At 41.4% G+C, this 23,958-nt stretch overlaps 1 protein-coding gene across 2 annotated transcripts; it reads right to left on the bottom strand.

The window, feature by feature from the left end:
- Positions 1 to 1,846: 1,846 nt before the first annotated feature.
- Positions 1,847 to 22,317, bottom strand: Znf800 (zinc finger protein 800). Of its 2 annotated transcripts, XM_051151838.1 has the most exons (5): positions 22,197 to 22,317; positions 17,527 to 17,622; positions 7,858 to 8,001; positions 3,671 to 5,357; positions 1,847 to 2,443 (listed from the first exon to the last, which is right to left on the bottom strand). In XM_051151838.1, coding segments are annotated over exons 1-5 (1,989 nt in total). In that variant the 5' UTR covers positions 22,258 to 22,317; the 3' UTR covers positions 1,847 to 2,442. The 2 variants fall into 2 exon arrangements, with proteins under 2 accessions (XP_051007795.1, XP_051007794.1); XM_051151837.1 differs by lacking the exon at positions 1,847 to 2,443 and having other exon boundaries at positions 2,905 to 5,357.
- Between the last annotated feature and the right edge of the window lie 1,641 nt (positions 22,318 to 23,958).

The raw sequence follows: 23,958 nt of genomic DNA, 5'->3' as shown, positions 1-23,958 counted from the left end.
TTCTAAGATTGCCTATCCTTACATTTTAGCTCGTAAACCAGGCGGTATAAAGAAAAGCAGAGCACAGGGTAACTCTAAAAGCAAAGCCAACACTATACTATGTATCCTACAGCTTGACTTTAGATCAACTCTAAGAACCGTGGCTAAGTCATCATCCTCATAAACTATAGATTCCATTAGAGAAACAAACATGGCCCTGCCTCTGCTTCCTAAGCGCTGGGTTACAGGCTTATGCTATCATATCTGGCGTATAAAAAAACTCTTTTTCAACTCCTGTGCCCCTGCACAATAAATCCAAAAAGTAGGTACACAGGTCAGAAAGGAGCAAGAAAGACAACACCTTCAAATACCCTTGTCTGTTTTAAACTGGTCCCAGTTTCGCCTGTTACATCCACCCTAACAAGTGCCTTCACCTAGGTGCTTCTGATGTGGGCAGGCTCTGAGACAGCACTGTCTTCTCCGTAACAGCCTGGACAAAGGTCTTCTGGAGACAGAGGAGCGTGTGTTCTCCTTAGCGATCCTGCTCTGGAGCACCACAACTGCTAAGTGGAGCTTGTGGCCTAGTCGGGGGAGTCAAGAACTTCTGGTGCTGTCTTCCCTGCTCCAACATCAAGCTATAGCTTCTTTCTTTCCTACAATAATTAACAAGTAAAACAGACTAGAAACTGTCAAAAGAGTATGTATTGTGTGTAGCAATGCACAAAAAGATAACACCTTGCAAATGTCAAAAATACAGGTTTAATAATGTGCAACTAATGAAGATTGTTCATAAATTAAATGCTACCAACTTCACATTTGGTCCCTAAATATATTATGCTATTAGTCATTAAAGTTAGACCTATAAGTACAAATTTTCCATCTGTAGAAAAGTAATCTGTTTTTAAATTAAAGAGAAATCATTACTTCTTAAAAATAAAACTAACAGGATATAATTCAAGTGTAGCTGCTTATAGTCACTGAGTAAGTTTGTAATAAAACATTTAAGTTTCAACCAATGTACCTGTGTTGAAGCACATTTAGCTGAAATAACTTTTAGTCTGGTTTATTTTCATCACATATAGTACATTTTTCCAACATAAACATGTACATTCAGTATAGAACATTTCCAGCAACAGTTACAGTCTTTCTAATTTCCTTTCACAGTATATTTTAGTGCAAAGCACTGAGAAGGGTAAATGTTTTCCTAACTATAGAAGCATTTTATTATGACCTTCTAGATCTTCAACATTTAAAAATTTATACAAAAAGTATACAGATGGACAGGGTCCATTCTAAGTACAGCTGTGAACCTACATAAAAACATGGTATATTTTCTGCAGTACCTTTTAAAATAATTTGACACAAATTACTAAAAAATAAAATATTCCCTAAAAGTACAAAATATTGATACACAAAAACCTGCCCAAAGATAGATGTATTTCTTTTTTCCTAAAATCTTGATTACAAAAGTTGGACAAGAATTCATTATTTTCAATTTTATAGTAGGAATAAAATATTATCTAAAGTGGTCATTTATATTTTTTCCTTGGGAGAGAAAAAAAAATTAAGATGGACACCCCTATCTTCCTTTCCAGCAACACTTAGAGAAATAAACTAGAACCATAAGAAGTGGTTGCACATGGATTGTCTGCATCTATAAAGTATCAGTAAGCTGCTCATTACCTTTATATAAACATTAGTAAGTGGGTATTCTTTTAAAAAATAGGAACTGAGAAATAAGATTACATCTATCATTAAAGTGCTTTATATAAAATTTAAAGAAAAATAGGAGAATGTTTAATTTTCATAGAAATGTCTGATGTTTACAAATGATAAATGTAATAATGATCTATGCATAAAATGAACCTTTTTGTTGTATATATTTTAGAATAAAACTTCCAAACACTTAAGTGCTAAAAAACTCAAATATAAATGATATGAAATAATTATAAATATTCAGTAGGCTACTAAATATTCATAATGTACTGATACTAATTTGCTTTCTGGTCCTAACAACATACTCTCTACAAAAATCATATTTGTACAATCTAGATAAAATTTTGCATGTAAAAGTGAAATAAACTTAAGCCACTAAAAATACAAAGTTTATATCAATTAAAAACTATTATATTCTGCAGGTTGTTGATCATTTTAATCAACAAATTATTTGGAAAGCGAAATTCCCAACATTTTTGTAGAAACTGTAGACCATATGTACCAGGTCTATGAAGACAATATATAGCATCACAGCTACTCGAAAGTGCTGGGATGGATGGGCACTGCCTTAGGACCTGGGTAGGTGGGTATTGTTTTAGTCAGAAATCAGCAGTTACAGTTGAAATTTTATGAAAATGTTCTCTTTTTCTCCTCATAGTACCATGTGAAGACGTTTAGTGGTTCTAACAACTTAAAGTCTTTCCACAAAAATGAACTCCAAACCTTTTCGTACATCATTTGAAGTGATCTGAGGAGAAACAGGAATAAATGGACACTTTTGAGTTTACCAATAAAACCTTGGTCTTAAATCACATAACAGTAATGACTTCTAAAGGACGGATTCCTCTTAAGTTTCCCACAAGCAAAAGCAATGTGATAATCAAACCACATTAACATACTAAGCACTCAAACTAAGAAGCTTGCTTTAGAGCCTGTTACCACAAACTTATTTAATACTGAGGACATTAAATATCTAATTACAAGGGGCCCGGGTGCTGTAAGCAAATTTTAAAAATATACAGACTTACAAAATCAAGTATAGGGAGTCTACTGCATTTTAAAATACACAATTTGTCTCAAATTTTCTTCAAAAAGTATAATTATTCTTTCTTCCAAATAGGGGTTTTGCCTTCCTTTTGGTCACAATCTCTCTCTCTCCCCCTCGCCCCACCCTCTCTCCCCCCCACTCTCTCTCTGTCACACCACACACACACACCTCACTACTGAATAATACTAACTACATTGAAATGATCACTTATAAGTTTATTAAACAGAAAGGGAAACAAAAATATATGCACCTAAAAAAAATCTTTCCCTTATAGATCAAAACTTAAAAACTCACCAACACATACTCCCAAAAAGAAGAAAAAAATTCAAACTTTTGTTTACTAGCTTCCCCCTTCCCCTGGAAGCAGTGTGTGGAAACAGTAATTAATAAATGTTAATTCTTCTAAACTCCATCTGGGATATGTTTTCCCTAGATGCTATACTTTATTTAAGCATTACAAATTTTTACAATTAGTACAGAGCCTTAAAATGTTTTTCCTATAATTATCTCCTTCATAAATTCATTCTAATATAGTTAACTTTCTTACAATGGATTAGGATTAGTAGACTAAATAAAATTAATAGCTATGTCAAATTAAACCTGTGCAAGTTAAACACAAAATTTCTATGTAAACATAGACCGAAATATAAATGGATATATTTGCAGCATTAAAACAAAAGCCCTGGCCCTGTGTCATCTACCTAAGCTATAGTGGAAGATAAGTTCTGAAATCAACTTTGTTCCCAAGCTACTAGAATAAAGGTCCCTGAGAGATAAAAGCAGTAACTATCCCTCCTGCCATTCCTACTACTGTATGACTTATGGAAGAAAATGTATGTTAAGATGGAACCGACTATAAATTACGGCCAAATGACTGTGTGTAGTTTGATGAGGGGAGGGGAACAAAGCTGTGTAACTGTTCCTCACCAGACAAGAGCCTTAGATCGTGTACTTCGGCCTTTGGTTTTGTTTCCTTCAGGTGAATTGGTAGTATTTGCCTTATGAGTTTTCTTATGATGTTCAAGATAAGTCTTTTTGGCAAATGCCTTTCCACATTTATTGCATCTGTGAAGAGAAAAGTTTTTTGTGACTTTCACTTCAATACCGACGTCAGCTACGTCATACTTTTTACTAGGAGAATTGGAAGTGCCGTCCTGTCTTGAATCGTTCTGTTTTGCTTCGTCCCTTGAAGGGCCTCTTTTTGCCACTTTGTTTAGAACAAAATCTATAGGCTTTTTTATAGCTCTGATCTCTAAACTGGCTGTTATTTTCCCAAGGTAGCGAGATGACTTTTTATGAACCACGGTGATATGTCTTATCACATCACGTTTCCGACGAGTTTCATAAGTGCAGAGAGGACACTTGTAGAATTTAACATAAATGTTATTTCCATCTGTGTGCAACTCAATGTGTTTAGTCAAGTTCTGCTTGGAAGTAAACTGGCGTTTACAGAGTTTACAGTAAAGTTGCTTAAAGTCAAAGCCAGCTGACAGTTTTGGTTTCCTGGTTTTTTGCTGGCCACCCGCAGCCAAAGGACTAGCTGATTTAGAGCTCTCGGAGTCCTGCTTAACTTTGTTTTTCTGTGTTGCCGGTGGGTTCTTTTTTTCATTTGAATGATTTGTTCCCTTTAGTTCACTCTGTGGAGAATGGGTAATGGAAGGGGTTGAAGACGCTACACAATCTGCTTGCTCAACTGTAACTTTCACTTCTGAACTGCTGGCAGTATTATTAGGGCCTTTCTCTCTTTTAGGGTTTGCTCCAGACAGAGTTATCTTGTGGACAATCTGCATATGTCTCTTAAGCATTATCTGTGAACTATATTTCCTCTTGCAAAGGAGGCATTTGCATGCAGTTAAATTGTATTCGGCTTTTGAAGACTTTTGTTTTCGAGTCTTGAAAGATTTTTTAGGAGAAGCAGAATCCAGGAACAAAGGCTGCCCAGGCTTCGTGGCTATGTCAGGGGTAATTGAATCCCTCCTCAGTCCTCTGTGAACTTCATCAAAATGCCTCCTTACATTTGCCTTTGTAGCAAATGATTTACAACAAACTGGGCAACTCCTACTTAATGAAACTAGAACATTCTTACTGCGTCCTTTTGAAGACTGGTTTGGAGCCTTGCGTGTTTCAATGTATTTTTTTAGTTCTTCCATCTTTTTCTTGTGTACTTTTCGAATGTGACGGCGGACACCTCGTCTAGAATTGAACTCTTTTCTACAAAGACAACAGATCAACTGGTGACCAAGGTCAGAGCTGTCCGAGGTCTCCACGTCAGCCTGTGATTCCTGAGGTTGCTCCTCGGTGGGAGGGGCAGCTTCGTCTGCAGCGGCAGTCTCTGCAGGAGGCGGCTCCACAGCCTCCACCACCTCTGGATCTGGATCTGGGACTGCGCTGGGCTGTTCGCTTGTCTCCTGTACTTCGCTTTGTTCAGGAGTACTGCTTGGCTCTGTGACTTCAGCAGGGTTATCAGTCCTTGAGATATACTGAAACACTGCGTTCTGATTGGCTTCTATGGGCTCTAGCTTAATAATGTACTCTCTCTTGTCCACTCTTGGGTATATGGCTTCTAGGAGATCACTTATGGCTTGGCTTTGTTTATCGTTTACATCAGGAAGATCTGTTAAGAAAAAAAAAAAAAAAACCACAATTGTTTTAACCTGAAATAATTAACCTGTTCTAACACTCTAATATTTTAAAATACATAATGAAACATCTTTCAGTAGTACATGTTTCTTTTTATAGCATTATCTATATTTCAGCCTTTTAGGAACATAAAACCTAGTTATTGACTAAATTAAACCTTTGATCTAATTTATCATATGAGAAAGCTATAATCTGAAGAGCCACCTGTGCTTCTAAGTTCCCTTACTATAAAATCACAAGCACATGGATCGACCTGGACGAGAAAAGTACTATCACTTACTTTTAGTCTGAAAATTCTAGAGTTCCAAAGCCAACTCAAGTTCTTACAACCCAGGATGGATAAAATATCAGGAAGAATGCTACTATTATATGTATTTTAATGCAATATGGTAGTATTCTAGCTAATGTAAGCCTTAATAAACAATGCAGATTATTTCCACTTGGATAGCTGAACATCTCATAGAAATAAAAAATACTTGCAAGTCAGCATAAATGGTGTACGGTATGAAAGCCCAGTCTTACACAATTTTCTCAACATGACAAAATTTTAATAAAACAAGTGGTTAAGAACTATCCATTAGTCTAGTTTTATTATTTGCATAATAGCAAACTCCCTCTACAGGCAACCACACAGTCTGCTGCAACAAGACAGGCTGGCATCAGCTATATTTCCACATAATTCTAAAATCTAGTTACAAATATAATAATACTAAATCTAATAACTATTTATAAATCATGACATAATCCATTAGTATAGTTCTTCTAATCCTCTTTCCTTTTTTCCGCATTTTTCATGGGCGTGCTTGGTGTGTGTATGTTTCCATGTGTGGGTGCTTGTGTTATACGTGTGTATGCATGCATACGGAGGCCCCATGTCGATGTCGGAATCACTGTCCATCTTTCTCCCTTCCTTCATGGTGGCAGGTTCTCGCAATCAGAACTAGAACTCGCTAACGTGTCTTGCTAGTCAGCTTGCTGTAGGAATTCCCCTGTGGCACGCCACCACACCCACCCTGGACATCTGTGAGTTCTAATGACACAAACTCTCATCCTCAAGCTGTGACAAGAGCCGTCTCCCCAGCCCTCGTACTTCTTGTAAATAGTAATCGAGTTTGATAACACTTTCACCGCCAAGAATACACATAATTGGAAACTCCACTTATCAATTACACTATATAAATTACCGCTACAACTTAAATACAATAAAGAACACCAAGAAATAAAACATTATACTTTAATTAAAATGTCAGATTTTCAACTAGTTTCTCCAGACTACTCTTGAATTCATAGCTTAGTAATAAAAAGTTCAGTAAGATCAAATACCAGCAAGCACATGGATTATCTGAAACAGTAAAAATTTTATTCTGTTTAGTCTCAAAGTCTTAGACTGGTAAAACTAAACCAAAGTTTCCATAACCAAGGATGGATAAAACACCATGAAGAATGTTCTCATATATGAGTTTTGATAAAATAGGACCATATTCTTTGTGTAAAATTTTCTATACAAATGATTTTATCTATACCCTACAACACACCTTAAGATAATTTAATAATGATTAAAGAATTACTTTGTTATTTCAATTATTACATTTTATCTCCCTATCAAATAACTTTTTTAAAAAGTGAGTTTGAGTTGAAAAATGAAAAAGATCTACAATGTATCTATGATATCAGCCTCTCATTTTGTAAATCCAGTTTAAAAATCCCAGAACAAGGAATAATGAAGCTACCTAGTATTACTACATTTCAAGAATGTACATTAATTCCATAAAGCAAGAAAATAACACTATACATATTATTTACATATTCATTCAAGAAAAGTACATTTAATTTAAAAACTTTGGTTCTACAAAGACTACTAGCATGCTACTTGCCTTCATAACAAAAAGTAATAATCTTATTAGTCTAGATTCAATCTAATACTGGTTATGTGATATCTAAATAAATTTCACTAAGAACAAATCCAATCTTCAAATTAGGTTCCAGAAAATACTAGAAAGATTAATAAATATCTCAATGTTCTCTGCCATTCCCAAAATGTCAAGTAATTTATTCATTCTTTGCAACTTATTGGAAGCATTCTCATTTACTTAAGGGGAATCTAAGGAAGGCATCAATTATATTTAGCAACAAGTTGTTAAATTAAAAGAAATGTACCATGAAATAGCTCCCTTAAAGACATTTATTTTGTAACTTTCAAATACTAAACTATACATGGCCCATATAAAAATTCAAAAACAATCCTCAATATTTCAATACAATAAATATACTCACAGATATAAACTCATAGATTAGGAAAAACCAAATGGAAAACACTGACATAAAGTACAATCCAAGAAACAATATAACAATGCTAAGTGTTTCATTTTATTATCCATCACTAAATTATCTAGATATCAATACCATCTTAATGCAAAATACAAAGAGGCAGTAAAAAAAAAAATACGTATAGCTGAATATACAAATGAACTTACTGTCATCCATTTGGAGACTTGGTGGGCAGTAAAATTTCTTATGAGTAATTAAATTTGGTAATCCTCTAAAGAGACTACGGCATAATTTACATTCAAAAATAGTGTCCACGTCTTTTAATAAAATATGTTTAAGTTGTTTGGTTCCTGAAAGGAAAAGAAATATATAAAAGTTCATTCTGACCTGTACTTTTCAATAAAGTACTAGTGTTGATAATCCAAAAACACAGTTACTGTGAAAACAAAATACAGATGATGACAATTTATACCACAGAATATTTATTAACTAAGTAATAAATTCCAAGCAAATATTTTATGATTTGGCAACTTAGACAGCCAAATTGTGAGGCCCTTTTTCAACTTCAGTAGGCAATCAGTTCACTGAATCTATCAAGGCAGCAGTTCTAGTATCTGATTGAGCATTACAGCGAGTTGAAAATCTACACATAACCCTTCCCTAGAGAGTCTAATTTGGTAGGTCTGCAACAGGGCGGGAAAATGTTTCCCATCCTTCATGCAAGTTTTCTGATGGTTCTGCCAGCTCCTTTCTAAATTTGGAAGTGAAAAATAAGAGGATTTTAAACAAAAACAAAACAAAAGCCCACACTTCCCAATTATCTGTGTGTTATCTATGACCATACTTTTAAAACTCAGCTTATATTACTGCAGGCTCTAGGACAGCATGAAGTTGTACTATTTGGTAATAAATCAAAAGAATCTTTTTCCCTTCTGAGAGAAAATTTTTAATTTTGTTCAGGCTTCTTGATAGCACAGTCAGTTTATATATCTCAATACCTTATCCATGAGAACACTTGCCCCAATTCCAAATATTTATCGATATTATTACTATAGTCAAATATGTCTTATCCATTAGATTATAAACTCTCAGAGCAGCCAAGACCAAGCCTATTGAATTTATAACCACAAGATGTTCAGTTCCAGTAACAGAAATGCTGCAGATCTGGGGGATCTAAGCGTTACAGTGGAACATCAAAAGACACAGAAAAATAATTGGCAAAAATCAAATCTTTAAAACATCCACAAGGAATGGAGCACAAAAAAGACTTTTTGTTGTTACTTCCTACAGGTCTTTGCTATAGTAAGTTATTAATATAAATGCCTTAATTTTGTTATTTTCATCTACAAGCTATCCTGAACAATACTCTTCAGATCACTTAAGTACTGAAGGTTCTGTCACTCAGCAAGCATTCGCCTGTCTATAAAGCCCTGGTACTACTGAAGAATATAAACCACCTAAACACAGTATAGTAAGATTGTAGGGTCTACCACACCCAAACATGAGGCGAGGCTTGGGGAACCCTGAAGAAAATGGAGAGAAGGACTGTAAGAGCCAGAGGGGTCGAGGACACCAAGAGAGCACAACCCACAGAACCAACCAGCCTCACAGGGGCTCACGGGGACACAGTGGCCATCATGGAGCCTGCTGGGTCTGCAGTGTACATGCTGTGGTTGTTTAGCTTGGGGAGTTTGTGAGACATCTAACAGTGGGACTGGGGGTGTCTTTGACGCTTGCTTGCTCTTGGGACCCTTTTCCTTCTACTGGGATGCCTCATCCAGCCTTGATGAGGGTTTATGCCTAGTATTGTTGCCTTTTGTTATGCCATGTTTGGTTGGTATCACGTGGAAGCCTGCTCTTTTCTGAAGGGAAACGGAGGAGCAGTGAATCTGAGAGAAAGGGGAGGTGACGAATGGGGGAGGTGAGGAGTGGGGGTGGTGAGGAGTGGGGGAGGTAAGGAGTGGGGGAAGTAAGGAGTGGGGGGGGTGAGGAGTGGGGGGGTGAGGAGTGGGGGTGGTTAGGAGTGGGGGTGGTGAGGAGTGGGGGTGGTGAGGAGTGGGGGAGGTGAGGAGTGGGGGTGGTGTGGAGTGGGAGGGTAAGGAGTGGGAGGGTAAGGAGTGGAGGAGGTGAGGAGTGGGGGAGGTGAGGAGTGGGGGGGTGAGGAGTGGGGGGGTGAGGAATGGGGAGGTGAGGAGTGGGGGAGGTGAGGAGTGGGGGAGGTGAGGAGTGAGGGAGGTGAGGAGTGGGGGTGGTGAGGAGTGGGGGAGGTGAGGAGTGGGGCTGGAGAGATGGTTAAGAGCGCCGTCTGCTCTTCCAGAGGTCCTGAGTTCAATTCACAGCAATCACATGGTGGCCCACAGCCATCATTAATGAGATCTGATAACCTGTACTCATATATATAAAATAAATAAATCTTTAAAATAAAATAGTCACCAGAGTCAATGGGGTGAATACACTGTCAGGATGTAGTGAAGAGACAGAGGCATCATGAGAGGGGCCAGCCTGGGCTAGAGGCATCATGAGAGGGCCAGCCTGGGCTAGAGGCATCATGAGAGGGGCAGCCTGGGCTAGAGGCATCATGAGAGGGCCAGCCGGGGCTACACCTTCGGTCCGGTAGTTAAAAGTATTTATGGCACTTGAAGGAGAGCTGGGCTCAGTTCTCACCACCCACGTGAAGGCTCACAACCAGGACTGTTGTGTTGTCCCAGGGGATCCAACACCAGCTCTGGCCTCAACAGGTACCAAGCATGTACACAGTGCACAAACACGCTTGCAAGCAAAACGCTCAAATATATAAAATACAAAGGTCTTTAAAAAAAAAAATAGTCATCACTGAAGGGAAAAAAAGATTGAAGAAAAACAAAGAAATCTAACTAAAACCACAACCAAAGGAGTTAGAAAGGCAGCTCAGTGGTTAAAAGGATGCTCTCCTCTTGCAAAAGACCCGCGTTCAGTTCTCTGCACCCTCATCTACAAGCTCACAACTACCTACAGCTCCAGTTCTTGAAGGGACTCAGTGTCTCTGGCCCTGCAGGGACCTACACAGAGTACATGTACACTGTACTCACATGGTGCCCCCACCCCACCCACACACACATAGAGACATAATTTAAAATAATTTAAATTTTAAGATTTTTTAAAAATTCAACTTTAAAGTTAAATAAGCAATAGTAGCACATTTAAAGCATTGCCAATCTTATATAAACATGAGGTTATAATTAATAAAAAGTGAAATATAAAAGCAAAAAGCTATATCCTTAAATTAAGTAACCACTTTGTCCACTAGTAACTCTTGATCATAAAAAAAAAAGAAAAGAAAGAAAATCAGTTTCTTAATTATTCCTAGTTAAACAGTTATATTTAGTAGGGACGGTATTACTTCTTCCCAATGGGCACCCCCAAAAAGTATCTCTTCTAAGCTATCGGTTATAAACACTATCCTCAAAATGCAAACACACAGTGTCACTGTGGACTCAGGCACACCAATTTCTTTTGGGTCAGAAATACAATAAATGTTCTCTTGCTTCTCTGTCTTTGTATGCCATCACCCATGTTGCTGTTTTTTTTTTTTTAACTAATTTATTCACTTTATATTCCGATCACAGCCCCTCCCCCTCTCCTCACCCCCCCCCCCCATTCCTCAGAGAAGGGCCCCACACACAAACCAGCCCCCGCAAGCTCATCCAGTAGCATCAGGACCGGGAGGGTCCTCGTCCCCTGTGGGGAAGTGATCACAAGGCAGGCAACAGAGTCCATGTCAGAGACAGCCCTGCTGCCCTTACTAGGGGACCTACATGAAGCCCAAGCTGCTGTGTAGCAGGCCTAGGCCCAGTCTACGCATGGCCATGTTACCCTGACTATAACACCTCCTTCCCTAGTCTGACTCACTCATAACACCTTCCGATCCCACTTTAGATGTCATTTCCACCAGGAAGCCTTCTCTGACCTTCCTATGTGGGCGTTGTGGTGCACCCCTTTAATCCCAGCACTCTGGGAGGCAGAGGCAAGCATCTCTGTACATTGAAAGCCAACTAAAGGGTAAGAGTTTTGGTAGTGGAACACTGTCACATACAATAATAAATTTACAAGTAGGATAAAATTACTTTAAGGCTGTGCCTACCTGGTGATGAATGCTTCACTTCGCCCTAACAAACATTGGATGGAGCGCCCAGTATCACATGCACTAGTCCATTCACTGGAAATATGTAAGTGAGGGATGTGGTTCTGTGATACCGAGAACTTCAAACCTGTATAACTACCTGCTCTCTCAGCAACATAATCCTAGAAGACATGTTTGGAAGATGAATGCTTAAAAAAATATATTAACCCAAACGATATCTAGTCCCATTTTAAATTTCCTATAATTGCTATATAACAATCAGAAAAATTCCATCACAGGCTGAAGACACAGTTCCACTACTGAGAGCACTTGCTGCTCTCCCAAATGACTACAGCTAAGTTCCCAGCACCCATGTCAGGTGGCTCAAAGATGCCTCTAACTCCAGCTCCAGGGCATCGGATGTCTTTTTCTGGGCCTCTCAGACACTGCATTCGTATAGACCCATGTATACCAGCAGAAAGGAAGAAAGAAAGGAAGGAAGGGAGAGAGATCCCATCACAGAATACAGAACTCTCTGTTAGACAGCTCTCACAGACCTTACTTCCCCACTAAACTTTACCTAGTAAAAATGCAGCATCATAATTCAGTCATGACTTACACTAACTTCAACTAAAGTTACTTCAATCAGAAAGAAATAACTTTGAAATGATAAAATCTAGGAAGACAACCACAACAAGAACTATTACACAAAATTCTTATTTTTCACCAGCATACCACAAATCAACAATTTATTCTTTTCTGGGGAGGGAAAGCTGACGTTCTTTGCATATAGTAGTATAGTATATTCTGTATATAAAGAACCTTTTCTCTATAATTTTATATATTCTTTTTATAATTTAATATAAGAATAACATGTCAATTTCATATTAAAGACTAGCTTTGAATGTTGGACACCTTCCCTCATCTTCCTGTTTCTAACTTTAGTATATTCTACAGCTTCTGTGCCTCTGTAGGATGACTAAGAGACTAACAAAGAATATTAATCTCAACTAACTCGGTGTGATAAGTACCTAGAAATGTTCAGTAAATATCTAAAGGTATTTTGCTTTTTTCTTCAAAACTGTGTTTTGAAGGAAGTCAGAGAGAAAGGAGATCAACTAAGCATGTTAGGGGAACGGAGGGAAGTCAAGGGCACCACATCACAGGTGTGACCCCAGAGGTATTTACTCAGGCATGGGAGGACTCCAGGACAGTGAAGGCCATGGTGGAGGTAGTACCAGAAGCTGGGGTTTGGAGCAAACGGCAGGGTTCACACCATCCAGCCACTAAGGTTCACACCATCCAGCCACTAAGGTTCACATCATCCAGCCATTAAGGTTCACACCATCCAGCCACTAAGGTTCACACCATCCAGCCACTAAGGTTCACACCATCCAGCCATTAAGGTTCACACCATCCAGCCACTAAGGTTCACAGTAGAAAAAATATAGGCACATCTAACTCTACAGGAAACCCAACAACCAAATCTACCCACACAGCAAAGGTGCACAGAATGTACCCCTACTGGGAGGAAAGCAAGGGTATGTTGAAGCATGGATAAGAGACCCCGGGAGAGGCACACCGTGCAGCAGTAGTCACCTGTGTGAAGGGGATAGTGGGAACCTTACTTTTTGCCCTAAAAACTGTATCCACAGTATTATTTCTTCTCCCCCGCCAAAAATAAAAACCTACCTAAATTGTTTTATGAACCAACCAATTAGAAATAAATAGCAGAAGTAAGAAAGAATTTTTAATTTAGAGCCAAGAAAATAATGCAAAGCAAACACAAACACTGAAATCTAAGACAGTAAGAATGGGTCAAAACTGTCAAGTGGTCAGGGTAGCACACATGAGCTAGTGAAAATGAGTCAACCTTTATGAGTACCCAGCCTAAGTAGGACAACCCAGTGTAGAAGAAGAAAGTAACATCTCAAAGATGACATAGTAGTTGAAGACAACTCTCTGAGCTTGAAGATAAAGGCAGGTCCTACGGTGAGCACTACTATCCAACCGGACTGTGCCCCTCACTTGCTAAGCAGACTCATGACTTGCTTCAGAGTGGCACTGCCAAGTATCTATCGGATACACAGCACTACAAGGATAGTGTCTTCAAGGCAAAGCGTGTGACCTCGTTACAGGGGAAAGAGGCTAGAAAGAGATGAGTCACAGCGGGTGTGCTTACAGAAGACTGGGTCAGGGAGCAGCTGAGCCTCGGGCTAGATGGATGTTAACTACAGCCATGCGGCCCATTCTCCTACCTGAGCCTGAAATACCTTTGTATCACAAAGAACTATGCCAGTAGACTACATTGGCTAGATATGTGAGAGGTTACTGTCTTGAGGAAATTAAAATTTCTGATTTATGGGACACAATACTGAAATGACTCTCTTCTAATCCAAAGTTAGCTTCTCTGCACATCTCTAAATCAACTCTAATTTGAATTATTTTCAGAAATTTTTATGTTAAAGAAAACAACTTAAGGTCAATGTCCTGGGGAGAAGTGTGTGTGTGTGTGTGTGTGTGTGTGTGTGTGTGTGTGTGTGAGAGAGAGAGAGAGACAGGGTTTCTCTGTGTAGCCCTGGCTGTCCTGGACTCACTTTGTGGACCAGGCTGGTCTCGAACTCACAGTGATCTGCCTGACTCTGCCTCCCGAGTGCTGGGGTTCCAGGTGGACGCCACCACACCCAGCCCGAGAGGTTTTTAAAGAACACTTCTGGCTAGTTTTATGTCAGCTTGACACAAGTTAGCCATTTGGGGAAATGACTAGTAAGAAAATGCCCCCCTTAAAATAACTACCTTACTGCCTCATTCTTTAGCTTAAAAGAACTGGCAAACAGAGAATCAATGACTACCGTGCAGTAAAAAGTACTAATTTCATCCTTAAATATTTTCCTTCTGTAATGATTTGAACAAGAATGGCACATATAGGCTCATGTACTTGAACACGTGGTCACCATGGAGTGGCACTATGAAAGGACTACAAGGATTAGGGAGTAAGTCCTTTGTGGAGGAAGCGTGGCCTTACTGGAGAAAATTTGTCCCTGAGGGTAGGCTTTTACGTTTCAAAAGCACAAACCAAGCCCAGTATGTGTCTGTCTGTCTCTCTTTGTGTCTGTCTGTCTGTCTCTCATGTGTCCATCCAGCAGTCTGTCTCTTCCCCACCCCTGCCTGTATACCAGGTGTAGCTCTCAGCTACTGCCCCAGTGTCAATGTTCCCGCCATGATGCTAATGGACTAAACCTGTGAACCTGCAAGGCGGCTGCCATAACATCTTTCTTTTCTAAGAGTTGCCATGGTCATGGTGTCTCTTTACAGCAATAGAACACCTTCCACGATAAACACACACACACACACACACACACAAACACTGTATATATAATATTCTGAAAAGTATTTTATAAGACAAATTATTTATGAACTAATCAATTCTAACTTAATGGACTAATACTGTAATAAGCTAAGGCAGTATAAAATAACCTTAACCATAAATTATGAATTTTTTAAACATCAAGTTATGCTACTAAATGTGAAAAACTATTATTCTAAGTTTCATTCCAAAAAATGAAAAAAAAAATGTTTATTTGTTTTAAAGTTGTTAAAACAAACAGAAATGAACTATTATTCTCTTATGCAAGAAATATAAACTACTCCTAACAAGTGAAAGTTATATTTTCATCATTGAAGACTTTGATTTACAGATTATTCTGTTAAGCAAGGATGAGCATCAAAAGTAAAAACAACAAATATTCAAAAATCACGTAAACACCTAGCATAAAGATAGGCATATGACAGGCACTGGAACAATTACAGTAGGAAAGACAACAGGCATTGATGCCATTCTAAGCCCAAAAATTGGTTCTTAGAGATCAGAGAAAAAAAATTAATCTGAGGATAACCTATTTCTTTGAATTGTAAAGTAAAGCAATGTTTATTTCACCTTCTAAATTTTTTTATTTAAAAAACAATTCATTTTAATTCATTTTACATCCTGATTGTTATCCACCCTTCCCTCCCCTAGGCCTCTGACTTACAGGGCCGCCTACCCACAGTCTGGCCAGTCCACAACGGTCATCAGGACAGCCTGTACCCTCTTCCTCTCTGCGCCCGTAAGGCCATCTTGCAAAGGGGCAGTGACCAAATCATGGGCACCAGAGTGCGTGCCAGAGGTTCAGCAGCAGGCCCACTCCCACCCCCACTTGGAGGTAATGTGTGAATAAATTATAATAAAATATATATTAAAAAAGGAAAAATAAATATTGAAATAAAAAATATAAATAAATAAAAGAAGGAAAGAATGAAATGCTAGCTGATGGAAAGTGAACTGGGCATTATTAAATATAGAAAATAAGGAAACCCACAAATTCACTGCATAATTTTACATAAATACTGCTAACTCTTGTAACATCTCCACATAAGGTTCATTTTAATCAACAATAAAAATAACTAAACTAAAAAACAAAAACAACTCATTTATGTTGTGTGTGTGTGTATGTACATATCACTGTGTGCATGTGTGCACACGTGTGTGTGTGTGTGTGTGTGTGTGTGTGTGTGTGTGTACACGTATGTACATATCACATGCACGCAGTCACTCTGGACATGAGAGTGCTGGAGTCCCTGGAACTGGAGTTACAGGAAGCCGTTAGCTGCCATGTGGATGCGGAGAAGTGAACCTGGGTCTCCTGCAAGGGCAGTGAGCACTCTACCTGCTGAACCAGCTCTCCAGCGCTTCCCCTGCACAGTTTTAACACACCAGCTTCAAGCACATCATCCTACATTCCTACATAACTGTGCTTTCCTTTACACCTCAGATAATGTTCATTAAGATGGCAGCTTTAACATAATGACAAGATCCTACTGTTCATTAATCAGATGTCCATCCATTGTACTTATCTACTTATTGATAATGTTAGTAATGAACAGTAATGTCAGAACATAAATCTATTCTTTAAAATGGATAAAGGAGTCATAAGAGTCACAGCAGTCTATGACCTCAGTGTTAACAACATGGAATGAGTAACCCCTATTTCAAAGCACTGAAATGTACATCCATAAACATAACATATAACCAGTTTCTGTAATAATCTACAAGAAATGGAAGCTTGGGTTTGGACCGAGATTAAGAGCACTGGCTGCTCTTCAGAGAACCCAGGTTCAATTCCCAAACTCCCACATGGAGAGTCAGAACTGTTTATAACTGAACCCCAAGTTATCCAATGCCGTCTCTGGCTTCTGTGGATACCAAGAACGCGTGTGGTACATAGACAAACAGGCAGTCAGAACATCCACACATTTAAAATAAAATAATAACTAAAAGGAAAAGAAACAAAAGCTTAATAAATGCATATAAAGATATCACGGCTGGACATATCTTTTTTTCTATCCTGTACTCTATTGAAGATATTGAAAACTCCACAGTTTGGCAGGAGGTGACACCCCCAAAACAGAAATGGTAAGAAAATTAACCTATAATGATATCTCACATAGTTTAATATAATTTACACCAAAGTTTATAAAGAACAAGAATTGACTACATTAAGAAGTAACAGCATTTTATCTTAAAATATACCAGAATTCTCTAAACTATAGTAAAAATTTTCAAATTAATATACAGTAGGTAGTATTGAAAAGAAATTTCCAGAACAAGTCAATGCTTATTAATTTGTCTTAAAAATATGACAACTCAAAAGTATACTATAAAGAAAACCAATGTACAGACCTTCTAGTTTTTTAATTACTGTGTGATGTCTGAAAAATATAACTAAAATGTTCATACCTGATCGAAAGCACTCAATTATTTGTTGGATACCAGATTTGGATGTCTGTAGTGGTTGCTGTAACAAGGGAGGATCTCCAGGCTCCAGGACATAAACTACATGGAAGACAAACACACACCCAACCCGCAAAAAAGGGGTTATTTCAGTCACTGTTGAATCAAACAATAGTTTGCTACACCTATGTTAGTAATGAGAATACCTCCACGTAGACTTATGTATGTACAATTCACCTTCCTCTTTATAAGACAAGTAAGGCAATGGACAGAACACCTCGGTCATTCCCATGGCGGCTAGTCAGCAGGCCCAGCAACAGCACGCACTGCTCTGGCACCACTCTGTAGACACCATTCGCCTCTTTAGTCCCCTTAGAGAACTACTACATTTACCAACGACTCTTAAGGCTATGGTGGCTTAGCCACACCTAGCAAACTCTTCCAAAAGCCTTAAAAATAATCTGATCAAGCACCCTGTACCAAATTAGACCCAACTGCCAAAAAAAAAAAAAAAAAAGGAAATAGAAGGAAACAGACAAGTATACGATTGTGGGCATCTAAGAGTTTCACTGCATTCAGCTGAGAGAGATTTAAGATTTCAAAGACTTGCTATAGGGATCAAACTAAAAACTATGAAATATCTGCATAATACCATTTCTCACAACTGCTGAAAAGCACCAGCCAGCTCCAGTGTATTGACAGTGAAGGGTGTCAGTATTATTAAATAATAACCCATGGTAAAGGCCATGACCTATTTAAAATAATACATTTTATGCAGGTACAGAAATACATAAGTTTAATTGACATGGGTATATGCATAGATAAGAGAAAATTACCTTAGAATACCAACAGGATTTAAAGGTTGTGTCAGGGTGGGCTATCAAGGATGAGGTACAAAAGTAAAAATAAGTTTCCCATTTTAAAAATAAAAATTTTCACTTTCATATCTAGTAGTCATTATCACTTCCTCCCCTTTGCAAAATTCTCAGATGAGCAGAAAAATTATTAGATCATGTGACACAAGGTAGCTGGAAAGGACAACAGTGTTTCTATAAGTTGTCAAATAGCAGGTTATAGTGAAGAAAAACTGGCCATTTAATTTTTTTTTCCTCTTTTAAAAAACGTAATGTCCTACCCAGCAATGCCACCATAACCCAGGGACCTTTCTTGGTGTGCTACGACTGCCCTGCAACTTAGACCTCAGCAGCAACTCCTTTCTGACAGAGCAGCTGAGGCTGCTGGGCGGCACGTACAGATGCAGCCTTGCAGGCTCCCTCATACCTCAAGTGCTCAGTGCACACAGATGGGAGGACCCAACTTCAGAACCCTATCACTTCATCAACAGTATCTTAAGAAGCACTTGAAGCACATGATCAGAACACACACAGGCACCTAAGTGTGAGAACTGACAACTGCAACAATAAAGGTCCACGGCCCTTGCATGTCACTGTGTGGCTGTTTGCTGAGGTGTAACTGAGACAACTAAATGATCAGATTGCTTCCTCTTCTCTAACATGCAGCTAACAAAAATCTCAAAAAAAAAGAGGGGGGACTTTGTAATTTTAAAATAAGATATAATAAAAACTAATCAAAACACACCCTGGAATATAACAAGTGCTCAGGAAACACCCCTGCTGCAGCAGCAGCATTACTATGAACAAACCAGCCACTTTCCTGACACCAAAAAGCAATATTCTTTACAAAACCTAAGCCAAATTCAACCTTTAAGAGAAACATCAGAAGAGATTTGTTAGGATGAGTTAGAAGGATCTCTTTTGACTACTTGTACATGATAACAACTGATAACTATAAACATAATTAGCTACAAAAAGAGTGGGAAAACTGACTAACTGTAGAGCACTAAGGTGTGGCTTTATAGGGGCAACAAATAGAGAATTAGAGACATAGAAAAAGAAAGAACAACAAATAGTAAGAGAGCCATGGGGAGAAGCAGACCATGTCTGAGTTCCTCACTTAGGAACACGCCCCAGAAACCTTTCTGTGATGCAGCAACTTCCAGGTGACAAGACCCAGCTTCAGAGCTGGAGCAGCTTCCTACCTCCACCCTCAGAGCACTTCTCCTAGAACGCTTACACACTGAGGCAGCATTCTAAATAAGACTGATGTCTCATCTTTGCATGGACACAGCTCCCACTATTAAAATACACTTTTTTCATTCAAAAGTACTTGTACACACACATGCACACGTATGCACGCGCATGCACGCACACATGTAATTTTCTAAACTGTCCTCTTACATACTCTGTCTTCCGTTCCAAGATCAGATGACCAGACTGATCCAGGTTACAAACATTTAAAAACTTATCTCCGCCAACCAAAAACACCCAATCCCTCAGAACATTTTACTTACTCTCCTCCAAGAGCACATATCTGTTTTTGTTTTAAAAAACAAAAACAAACAAACAAAAAAACCTCTCCTGCTTCGAAACAAGCTCCTTGGGGATCTTTCTAATCATGACAGAAGCTGGAGCAGTTGGAAAGCAGAAGAGGAGTTGTCAGGAGGGGAGAAGAAGATGGACCAGATGCTCCGTGTCCTGACAAACGGCGGACCTGCATGATGGCTTCATCAGATCCTTGTGCCATTCTGAACTTCTGAAAATTTCTATTTAAAAAAAGTCAAAACACGAATACACATATACCGCCAGACTTCTAATACCTGTCACTATGCACTGGCATGATGGCCTCTTCTGAGGCCTCACCCTGTCTGTAGCCCAAATGCAGACAGACCACTCACGAAAGCCCATCAGAGAGTTTCTCAAACAGCTCACCATCACAGCTCCCCCTGGACATGTGAGTCACTGTCATACCACACTTCCAGACCTGGAGACGTCCTCTCCTCAGCACACACCTTCCCTGAAAGGATGTCAATGACCTAGCCTAAAAGTCAGTAAATGCCTAGCTCTCCATTAAAATAAACATTCCAAAGCACTCAGTTCTACCTAAGGAAGTAAATATTAATAAGCAGTAACTTTTACTTTCTTAATTAGTGATATTCACAGAGTTCTTGTTAATGGGGAAGAAAAGACTCAATCCACATTAAAAAATTCAACTCCAGAAAGCATCTTTAAAGGCATTAAAAGTCTGCTAAATACGTAATTATCAACATGTACTGTAAATTATAATCACAAATCACCTCATTTATTTGTTTAAATCTATCGCTTCCCACTCAAAAGCTGTGTGACAAGAATACTGTCTTTTTCACCGTTTCTACTCCATTGCCTTGGGTAATACCTGGCACCTAAGAGACGCTCAGTAATGATTTGTTAAAGAAATGCATAAGCAAACAAGTAAGTGCCACTCAGCTCCATGGTATGTATGCAAGACATCTTCACCTTCAGTACAACGTGTGGTAAGCAAGGGGCCCAAGTTAGAAGGCTCAGCGCCTGGGCGAGCATCAGGGCCCTTCCCAGAGGCTCCCTTTTACTGGGTTATTGCAACAAAATAACAACAGACACAAGGCTGGAGCCAGGTGACTGTCATCATGTACAGCAAAGGAGTTTCTGCTTCCGTTTACTACCACCATTTTTCTCTTACTCAAAAATATTTGTTTCAAATACATGTTATGATAAAAATCTAAATGCATGAGTGTAATTAAAATATTTCAATTAAAAGCAAGCCAAACTAGGGGAGAAAAAAAACACCAACCCTAGTAAATTTTAAGTAAAAAGTAATAAACATTTGTCTTTGAACTAGAATGGAGCAGCTTTTTTTGTTTTGTTTTCCGTGTTTTTGTTTTGGTTTTGGTTTTTGGTTTTTCAAGACAGGGCTTCTCTGTGTAGCCTTAGCTGTCCTGGACTCACTTTGTAGACCAGGCTGGCCTGGAACTCACAGGGATCCACCTGCCTCTGCCTCCCCAGTGCTGGGGTTACAGGTGTGACCCACCACTTAGAGCAGCTTTTATTTGTAGTTGACAATGTTTTCACTGATTTCCCTCTAAAGCTAAGGCCAAAGTTTTAAGCATCATCAACAGTTTACAAGTACAATGTCCATCAAATTAAAATTCACTAACATTCTTCATGAGACTCAAAAAGGGTTTAAAATAAATTTAACTGAATCAGTTCAGCTTAATAAAATACATTAAATATACTTAAGTATTCTAAGCAATCTGCAATACAATAAGTTCTATCCAAAACATTTAATTTGTTTTTTAAATTTAAAAAGCCCTATTCTCCCTATAAGTTCAATTAACCTTCTTGACCCAAATTAAACTTTGGTGTGTGTGTGTGTGGTTTTTTTTCCGGGGTGGGGGGCGGGGGACAAACATTATACTATGGTTTTAGAAAGCTGCATGGGAAACTTAACTTTAATGATAAGCAGTTTTCAAGAAGATGAACGCTAGTATTCCACCACCTATCTTATCTTTGCCTTTTTCTTCAGTTTGAAACATTCGGAGCAAGGAGTAAACCACTAACTGAAAACTGTCTTGAAAGAGAAGGAAAAGGAGCAGACTGGTCCTGTGGGGATGATTGACGGTGACACCTGCAGCTCGTTCTCTCGGGGATCAGGCGAGGGCAGGTCTCTGGTTTTTACACGGTGGGGAAGGAGACCCCCGCGTTTCTTAGGAGAGACAAACACAGGAGGCAGCGTAGCTCTGAGGGAGGAAAGCAAAGACTCTGGTGGGGAGGGGGAGGGGTAAACACCAAAAGCGGACTTACCTGGCTCGCAGCATCCGTGATGGTGGTGGTCGGTCTGACAGTATTTGTCCCTCAAAGGCATTTTTAACCGGGTGCGACCTATTTTCCTTTCACTGCGAGAAGCTCTTCATCGCGGCTCGGCTGCGGGCAGAAGCACAAACCCGTCAGCGTCCCTCAACTCCCGGAGGAGGGCTGTGGCTGCCGTCTCCACAGACCACCCCACCATGCGCTCTGTTCTCCCGACCCAGGGCCCGCACCTCCGGCTCTGAAAGCAAACCGACGCCGGCCCTCCGTCGCTGCCGCCCGGCCTCCCTGCCGCCTCAGGTCCCCCCGCAGCACAGGTTCATCTGCCCTACCCGGAAACGCGGCGTCCGGCGCGCAGCTGCAGCAGCGCAGCGCACGGGGCGGCGAAGGCCTGGCGGGCTGCGCAGGCGACTGCGGCCTCGCCGCGCTGGGGCGGAGAGCCGGGGCGCGGGGCGCGGCGGGGGGCCCCTGCGCGGCGGCCGGGGAGCAGCTCGCGCCCTCCCGCCGCGCACGTGCGCCGGGGTCTCCCCGGGAGCCGGTCCGGCGGTCCGGCGGCGCCGCCAAGTGCGCCCAACTTAGGACAACTCCCGAGGCGGGCGAACGGGCCGCGGCACCGGCCAGGCGCACGACGCGGCGGAGGGCCCCACCTGGCTGGCGCAGCCCCCCGCGCACCAGGGCGCCAAGCCGGCGCGCTCCCACAGAGGCTCCCCGTCCCCCCCCGCCCACCCACTCCCCGGGGCGGCGCGGACGCGGAAGCGCCACAGCTCACCACGTCCTCGGTCGGGCCCGCGGTGGCGGCTCACGGCGGCGGCCCTCGGCGCTCCGGGCCGGCGGCGAGCTGGCGGCGCGCGGGGCGCAGGCAGTTGACAGGAGGAACCGCCCGGGCGCAGCAAGCCGAGGGAGCTGGAACCGGAGCCGGGCGGGACTGGAGGCGCCCCTCCGCCGGGGGGCAACGGCCGCGCCGAGCCCCGGGCTCCCCCCTCAGAGCCGCTCCACCTGCAACGGTTTCCCTCCCCCCCGGGGGCTTTGGAGAGGGGCGGGGAGGCTGCGCGGGTCCCCCACCTGGGGCCTTTCGGGTAGCAGATGCTTCGGGAAACTTTGCTGAAGTCAGTCCCGTTCCTTCTCTCTCTCTTTCTCTCTCTCGGCCGCCCCGAACCGCCCCCGGACAGCCCGAGCGGCCGCCGCGGAGAGGGTAGGAAAGGGGGTGGGGGGGAAGCAGAGAAGTCTCCGGCGGCGACAGGGAGCGACTGACTGACCCCGGACGGAGATGGGGCGAGGGCAGGAAGTGACAAGCTCACGGAGTGGGTGGGGGGAGTGTGTGGCCGGCACGCCCGGCGGCGGCGCGGCGCGCATGCGCTTGGCGGCGGGCAACCCCCGGTGGGGAGGCGACGCGCGGGGCCCAGGCCTCGGGAGGGGGGAGACTGAGGCGCTGAGGGCGGCGGGGTGGGTGGATGGCGGGCCTCGCTGGCGCGCGCCCTCCCCCTCCCCGCCGGCCCGTCCGCCCTCCCGTGCGCCCTCCCGCCGGCGGCTGCGGAGCTCCGGCCCGAGGCTGCGTGCGCCCGGAGGTGTGAGAACCGCGGGCGCGTCCCTCCCCGGGCACGCGCCGCCCGCCCGCTCGCTCGCTCGCTCGCCGGGGCACCAAACTGTTGCTCGCGCTGCGCTCCGGCGAACCCGAACCGGGGAAGGTTGGGAAAGGCGAAGGAGGAGGAAAAGTAGGGAATGGCCCCCAAGTAGACTGGCCCCCTGAAGGCTGTCAGGT

The sequence above is a fragment of the Acomys russatus genome, chromosome 10 (genome assembly GCF_903995435.1).
Source record: "Acomys russatus chromosome 10, mAcoRus1.1, whole genome shotgun sequence".
Lineage (NCBI taxonomy): Eukaryota > Metazoa > Chordata > Mammalia > Rodentia > Muridae > Acomys > Acomys russatus.
This window is presented reverse-complemented; position numbering and strand designations above follow the sequence as displayed.